This window comes from Salarias fasciatus, chromosome 15 (genome assembly GCF_902148845.1).
Source record: "Salarias fasciatus chromosome 15, fSalaFa1.1, whole genome shotgun sequence".
Classification (NCBI taxonomy): Eukaryota; Metazoa; Chordata; class Actinopteri; order Blenniiformes; family Blenniidae; genus Salarias; species Salarias fasciatus.
Window position 1 is genome coordinate 16,978,462 of NC_043759.1, and position 7,232 is coordinate 16,985,693.

At 42.8% G+C, this 7,232-nt stretch overlaps 1 protein-coding gene across 2 annotated transcripts; it reads right to left on the reverse strand.

Moving 5' to 3' along the window:
- Positions 1-345: 345 nt before the first annotated feature.
- Positions 346-6,483, reverse strand: LOC115401588 (cytochrome P450 2K1-like). 2 transcript variants are annotated; one of them, XM_030109862.1, is made up of 11 exons: positions 6,466-6,483; positions 4,974-5,070; positions 4,667-4,769; positions 4,410-4,572; positions 3,985-4,134; positions 3,746-3,906; positions 3,477-3,656; positions 3,225-3,366; positions 2,025-2,209; positions 744-885; positions 346-666 (listed from the first exon to the last, which is right to left on the reverse strand). In XM_030109862.1, the coding sequence occupies exons 2-11, from the start codon at positions 5,051-5,053 to the stop codon at positions 482-484; spliced, it is 1,491 nt and encodes a 496-aa protein (XP_029965722.1). In that variant the 5' UTR covers positions 5,054-5,070; positions 6,466-6,483; the 3' UTR covers positions 346-481. The 2 variants fall into 2 exon arrangements, with proteins under 2 accessions (XP_029965722.1, XP_029965721.1); XM_030109861.1 differs by lacking the exon at positions 6,466-6,483 and having other exon boundaries at positions 4,974-5,115.
- Between the last annotated feature and the right edge of the window lie 749 nt (positions 6,484-7,232).

The following is a 7,232-nucleotide window of genomic DNA, read 5'->3' on the forward strand; positions in this document are numbered from 1 at the left end:
TTAGATAAAAGTCTTCATAGAAATGGATGTGCAGTATGTACATTGTACTTTTTTTAATGTGCTCATTGCATGAGATTATATCTTTTCTAACCATAATTCACAGCTTCTGCTGCTGCTACTCAAAACCTCCTGGACAACCTGCAGTCACCTGCATGGACACTTTTAACTGGAAGCTGTAGTTTTAAAGAGGAACTATAGATCTACAAATTTTATATGAGGGGAATACCACTCGGTCTTTCCAATAGATTAAAATGAGTCTTTTGTATTGCCTTAAAATCTATTACCTGCATATGACACACGTACATCTTATAAAAAAAATAAAAATTCATCTGCATTTTCGTGGCAACGTAGGTTTATTCTTTCAACTGAGAAATGTGCAGCTTTTATATTAAACATATTGCTCTGTCATTCAAACATTTGGATCAATCAAATCTTTTGTTGCAACAAAGCTTTTAAAATAAGAAGAAACGTAGCGTCTTCTCTACAAGGCGACGGCACACAGCTTGTGAGGTAAGGGGGCGAGGGTGAAGCCGGGATGCGGCGTCAGATCCAGGTCGTCCTCTGAAACTCCAGGTGGGGGAGTGAAGCGAAAGTGTTGCAGGAGGGTGCAGAAGAAGATGAAGAGCTCCATCCTGGCCAGACCCTCCCCGAGACAAATCCTCCGACCTGGAGGAGAAGACGGAGACTCCGTGAGCCTCCGGTTGGTCAATACCGCCTCGGCAGCGATGGCCGAGCTCACAAACCTGCAGAAAAAGGAATGAAGGCGTCCCTCTTGACAAACTCTCCGTTGGCGTCCAGGAAGTGTGCAGGGTGGAAGGAGCGCGGACGCTCCCACTCCGTCTCATCGTACAGGACGGACATGAGGAGAGGACACACTGTGGTTCCCTGCAGGAATGACACAAACTTTAACCCTCCTGTCATGTTCCGGGTCAAATTGACCCGTTTAAAGTTTGAAGACCTAGGAAAAGTATTTAAAATTATTTTTTCAGGATGAAACTTCTTCTGCTTGCCATAATTAGCAGCTTTTGAGCTGGTCAGGCCTAATTCAGTACAGACAGTCATTCTGGATCTGGACTAATGTAGGATTGAGATGTGTTTTTGGGGAGAAGTGGAAGGAGTTGGACAAAACACATTCAGGAGTGTATTTGGGGCTCCTCATCCTGGCTGGGGTCTATAAGTCGAAGGATGAATCGACAGCCAGTCTGAGGGATACAAAGGCAGGCAGGACCAGATTTTGAGCCACAGTGTCTCTGGAGACTTTTCACATTTTCTCCCAACTATTCCGACTTGATAATCCAAAGACAAGGGCTGGCAGACAGGAGAGACAACCTGGGAGCTCTGAGGACAGTGTGGGACAAGTGGGTAGAACCACCTCCACTACTCTATAACCCAGACCCTCATGTCACAGTGGAGGAAAGGCTGGAGGCATTCAGAGGTCACTGTCCATTTAGGCAATACATGCCTTCCAAGCCATCTAAATATGGGATAAAAAAAACCAGACAGCATGTGATGCAAACACCACTGAACATGCAGGTTTACACTGGAAATCCAGTTGAAGGAGCCCCAGAGAAGAATCAGGGAAAAATTCAAATGCTGTGTTTCAATGTCATCCAAAAATATTGTTTTATTTGTTGGTCTTTCAAAAGTAGTGAAGTGGTGAAACGATTAAAATAATGTTTAAACATGTAGTTTTTCAGAAAAAAACAAGTGACTTATCCTAAATGAACCTCTAGAGGTAAAGAACACCATTGCACTAAATATTGAGAGAATAATGGAGTTAGTAATGACAGACTAACAATGATTGTCAGGATTTTTTTGGTTTTGGACATCTTTTGGATAGTTGAACACGCACCAGGTCAAACTGACCCGGGAACATCACTGCTGTTCCTAAAAAACGAACATAACAGGAGGGTTAAAATCCATTTCTCTTCTGTGCTCCTGGCATGTCTTTTACAAGCAGTTTGGGTCTTACTTCTATTCATTTCAGGAGGCCATGTTATGCCAAGGAGTGTATTCAATCTCACCTTCTTGATGAAATACCCATGAAAACTGATGTCTTGAGTGGTTTTGTGAGGAAGTGCCAGGGGAGTGAGGTTGGCCAGTCTCTGGACTTCATGGATGACAGCATTGGTGAAATGCAGGCTTTTCCTGTCACTCAGCTGCACCTGGCGAATGCCTACAACCCTCCTCAGCTCCTCCTGGACCTGGTCTGTAAAGTAAAACAAGACAGAATGCCAAATTAGAGCAGCACTCGCTACTTCACGAGTCTGAACCTGAACAGAAGAAAGTTGCTTCAGCGAGTTTTGATCGCTGCCTGAGTTCGACATTCTACCTCAGTTCGATCATTTTAAACTGGTTTCTTCAACAATCCACTGATTTTATTTTATGTTTTCATGCTCAAACAACCTCCACAGTCATCTGATCTCAAAATGTGGTCTTATACCAGTCTCAATCTGATCAGCGATCTTTTCAAAATAAAATTCAACATCTAGTCTTGCATTGCGTCTCAAATTATTTCAAAGCCCAGTGAATCGATCCCACATTGTAATTCACTTTCAACACATCTACAAGTCTAGAACAACATTCAAAACAAGCCTGAAATAAATCTCACGTCATTAAACTGTCTTGTTCCTGGTTTTGTGTCGTGTCCAGTTCGTCTTTTTGGATTTCTTGTTGTCTTTTTCATTTCCTCCTGTCTGCCCACCAAAAAAATCAATGCACGATCAGTGTAACATGAGATACCATGGACTTAAATTAGCTGCCCAGAAGTTTCAAACTGTTCAATACCAACTCGTCAATATGTCATTATTCTTAAAATGCACTACACTAATACCAAAACCAAGTTCAGAACTATTGATAAATTAACCTAACATAGTCTGAAACCTGAGTCCAAAATGATTGAAGGCAGTCTACCATAAGTTCAAAACCACATCCAAAGTTAGATTTAAAGTAATTCACCGAATTCACAAGTAAATATATGAGAATGAAAGCAAATCTAAAGTAAAAATGTTAGACACAAACTGTTCCCAATTGTAATGAATATCGTATCAGATATACTCTACAATAAAAGTCACACAGAAGGATGAAATTTAAGTTTATCTTTCAAAAATAACATTAATTGCCCCTTTCAGATCCTACAGAGTAATTTTTATCAAAAAAAAAAAACAAAGAAAAGAAAAGAAGAATTTGTTGCATTTAAGTTGTGGCCGCCTTGAGCTTCATACCTTGTATCTTGGGATACTTGGTCATGAACAGCAATCCCCATCTCAGAGTGGTGGAGGTCGTCTCGGACCCGGCAGCGAACAGGTTTGACACTGTGTTCAGGAGGTTGTCGCTGTGGAAGTGACGGTTGGTTGTACCGGATTTCTGCACAGAGACACACAAAATGAGGTCCCGCGTTCCCAGAGTGCGTCCTTGTCTCCCCGTATGTTGGAACGTAGGTCTGCCACACTGGAGACGGTATAAAAATAACCAACCGCCAGCTTCTGCTGCTGGAGCAGAAACGCGTCCACGAAGCTTCTGCACGCCTGTGGGTCGAACATCTCTTTGAGGCGGTTGATGATGGCCCACAGGTTTTCTTTGTTGATCCGAATCGCGGCTTGCGCCGGCCCTAAGTCAACGGCCCATCTGAACAACCGGGGGAGGGAGTTGTACCTCTGCGGCACAAATTCGAATAACACGCTAAATGTACGAGCGTTTTGAAATTATTTATCAGTATGAGCTTCACAAAGGTGTGAAAAAACACCTGTACTGAAGGGGAACCCAGATGCTCAATTCTCCTGACGCTTCCCTCCATCATAGAGACGAACTCAGGCTCATCGTATTCAAATCTTCTGCCAAAGGCGAATAAAGAGATGACGTTGGAGATGGTATAGTTCATTGGCTGAGTCGTATCAAAAGCTTCTCCTTTAAAAATAAAGAAAAGTTTGATGATACAATTGTTAAAGTCCTGCACAACCAGTATGCAACTGAATGTTGGACTACCTTTGAATTGGTTGAAAACCTCAATAAGATGGTGGCTTTCTTCAATGATCTTGTCCTCGCAGATCTTCTTGCCCATGCCAAAGTCTCTCAGGTTGCTCAGAGAAAAGCGCCTCATTTCTTTCCACGAGTCGCCGTTGGCCCATATAACCCCTGGAGCGAAGGGATTTAGGAGCACTTTCATGACCAAGACCGATGCAGAAAGGTAGACCGTCCACCTCTGTACGGCCAAATCATCACAACGCTTCGGGGAAACAGGTTAGCAGGCCTTATCTGTCCTGTAGTACCACTTTGAACCACAAGATGGTACAGCGAGCCATTAACAGCTGAAGCTGAAGCTTTTGGAAACAGTGACTTACTTCTGCCTCCCAGTTGCTTTAATACTAAGTTATTATTCATTATAGCTACAACAGTCTTGCTTTTCTCACCGTGTCCTTGGGAGTAGTCATTCATAAATGCTGGAGGATCTCGTTCTCCAAACACGTCATCGAAGGTCACAAGTGCTTCCTTCACTGCCTTGTATCCTGTGAGGACCACCACTTTTTTGGTTCCCAGATACACGGTGAAGATTTCTCCATATTTTTTGGACAACTGAAAGACATCAGACAGTTTGCGCTTTTTTCTTTCCTATAAATGAAAGAAACCTGACAGAGGCGTCTGAAGTTCCCTCTTAATGTCTGTTTACCTCCATCAGTGAGTTGTAGGGCGCCTTCACGTCCAGCTGCAGCAGATTTCCTATCAAAGGCAGCGGCATGGGTCCTGGAGGTTCCTTCCTCTGATTTTGGAAACTGGAAATAAAAATGGGTGCATGCAAAACAACAATAAACATGAATCTTTTCCTCATAATTCTATTCAGACTGAAATTTCTGTACATTTCAGATTCATTTCACATAAAGTGAAACATCTCAGTGTGTGTGAGGACCGAAGAAATACACAACAAGCAACTTTGCAATGCTTTTCTTCTTCTTCTTTTTCTTCTTCTCTGAGCTCACCTGTAGACGAGCCAGACCGTCAGAGCTGTCAGCAGTGCCACCAGACTCCAGGACTGGAGCAAGACGTCCATGATCCCCATGACTCCAAAACAAATGACTGCAGGATTCCACAGGGCAGATGGAAAGGGACACATGTACCAGTTTAAGTCAACAAACTAAGTTGGCATGGCATATCAGGAGAGCATAATAAATCCTGAAAGGGGCGTGATGCAGACTTTGACACCAGAACGACCAATCAGGTTTGTGGATCCGATGAATGTTCCTGTGAAACAACAGCTCTACACAATGAACCTTCCATGACCTCTGCCCCAGAAATTTAATACTGTCTTGCATCATTTACGGGGAATAAAACACCAAAGATTACCACCCTCTCCTTTCTGACACTAAAGACAAAACTGGAAACTTCTTCAGAACGTTATTTAAGTTTTTCCGATTTCATTACGTTTTCAGTAATTTTGTCGTCTTAGCTGTTTGAACTATTTTGGCTCTCTTTTAAAGCAACTTTTGATTCTTCGTCTTTAAGAAACCCTCTCATTTTAGGATTTTGTTTTGGTTATTTTGCATTTTTTTCCCCCCATATTTCTGGCACAACTTTCAACCTGTACACTCCCAGAATAAAGATGGAGAATTCCTCTGTGGAGGCAGCTTCAAGCCTTCAGAGGGTCACGGTCTCTGTTGTCTTTCAGGAGCTTGTTGTTATTGACTAGAGGCTCAGGTTTCAGGTTGGTTTGTTCTGATCAACTGCTCTGCGTGTTTTCTAATCCTCTCAGACAGGACATGATCAGACCTGAACAGAAACTGCACAGGCAGCAGCTTCTTTGATTTATTCTGTGAAATTACAGCCAAAGGTAAAAACTGTTGTGGAATTTTTGGTGAATCAGAGTCAAAGATGATGAGTCAAGGTGTTGACGCTGCACAAGGAGGATTTATTGAGAATTGCAGAGGAAGCACACACAAATCAGCTGATTGAGAGCAAGGCTGTTGCTCCGGAGAGAATCCAACCCGACTCTGGCAGGACTTCCGGCCACGCCAGGTCATATAGCGAGATCTCACGAGACTAGCAGACGCTGTTTCCAAGTGACTTCAGACAAAACAGAGCGGCCTTCACACTGTGTTCCTGAGAACTTTGAAAACAAAGCATTATTCCATATCAATCCCTCCTGTTGTTAAATTTCAATTTAAACAAAACCAGACACAAAATAAATTTGAATTTTAACAATAATCTAACTCACTATCGGAGACAGTAAAGCCAGACAAAGTAAAACCACTTTTCACTTGCATCACACGTCAATATTAATGTTTTCCGTAAACATCAATAAGATCAGTTCCTCCAAGTGCATCGTCATTTTTTATTTTATATGTCCTAAGTTACCTATGTTTCAACGACCATTTCCAACTGATCCACTGCCACAAAAACACCAAGCGACACTCAGTCATGGATGCACAATTTAAACAAATCAGCATACCATGGGACAGTGACAGCTGCAAATACCTTCATGCCAAACAACAATCCTGGTCGAGGCCGATCAACCAGGAAGGCAAAAGACAATCAGTGGTCGAGATGTGTCCAATCCAGCTAAACTCAGAAAAGAAAGAAAAACCGTTAAAATCAGCAAAAACATTGAACACAACAATAAAACACTGAACATCTGGTCGTTCTCAACGTCAGTCATCAATGTCAATGTTAGTTTGTTAGTAAGTTAGTTTGTCAGTCTTCACACAGTCATAGTCACATTCACCCATATTCAATTGAGCAGATATTTCCAAGGTAAAAGTAAAACCACAGAACATGGCTTCATACCCCGACCTCCCTGCTGACAGGCAATCTGTGCTTTATTCACCAGCAGCAGAATGTGACACATGTACCATGCATCCGCCGTCCTGCACCAAAACCTGCTGCATTGACAATCTCTGCTGGAGCATGAGCTGCTCTCAGACTATTTAGGAGCCCAGGAACACAGTCAGGAGTCTGCAAGAGAAATAAGCATCAGGGTGAAAACGTGATCCATGATCCAAACCAGAATACCTGTAGAGAACCGTCCTTTCTCTTGGAATAGAGATGACAGGGCAGTCCGAAACCAGGTAATCCCAGACCAGAGGCTGACGTTTAGTCTTCTTCCAGACGCTGACCCTCCTGTGACATTGTCTCTGTTCACTCCAGTCCTGCAGAAACATCCTTGTGTGTGGTTGTTCAAAACACAGAGTCTGCAGCTGCAAACCAAAAATCCAGTGACGACAGCATCCTGCCAGACCGAGAAA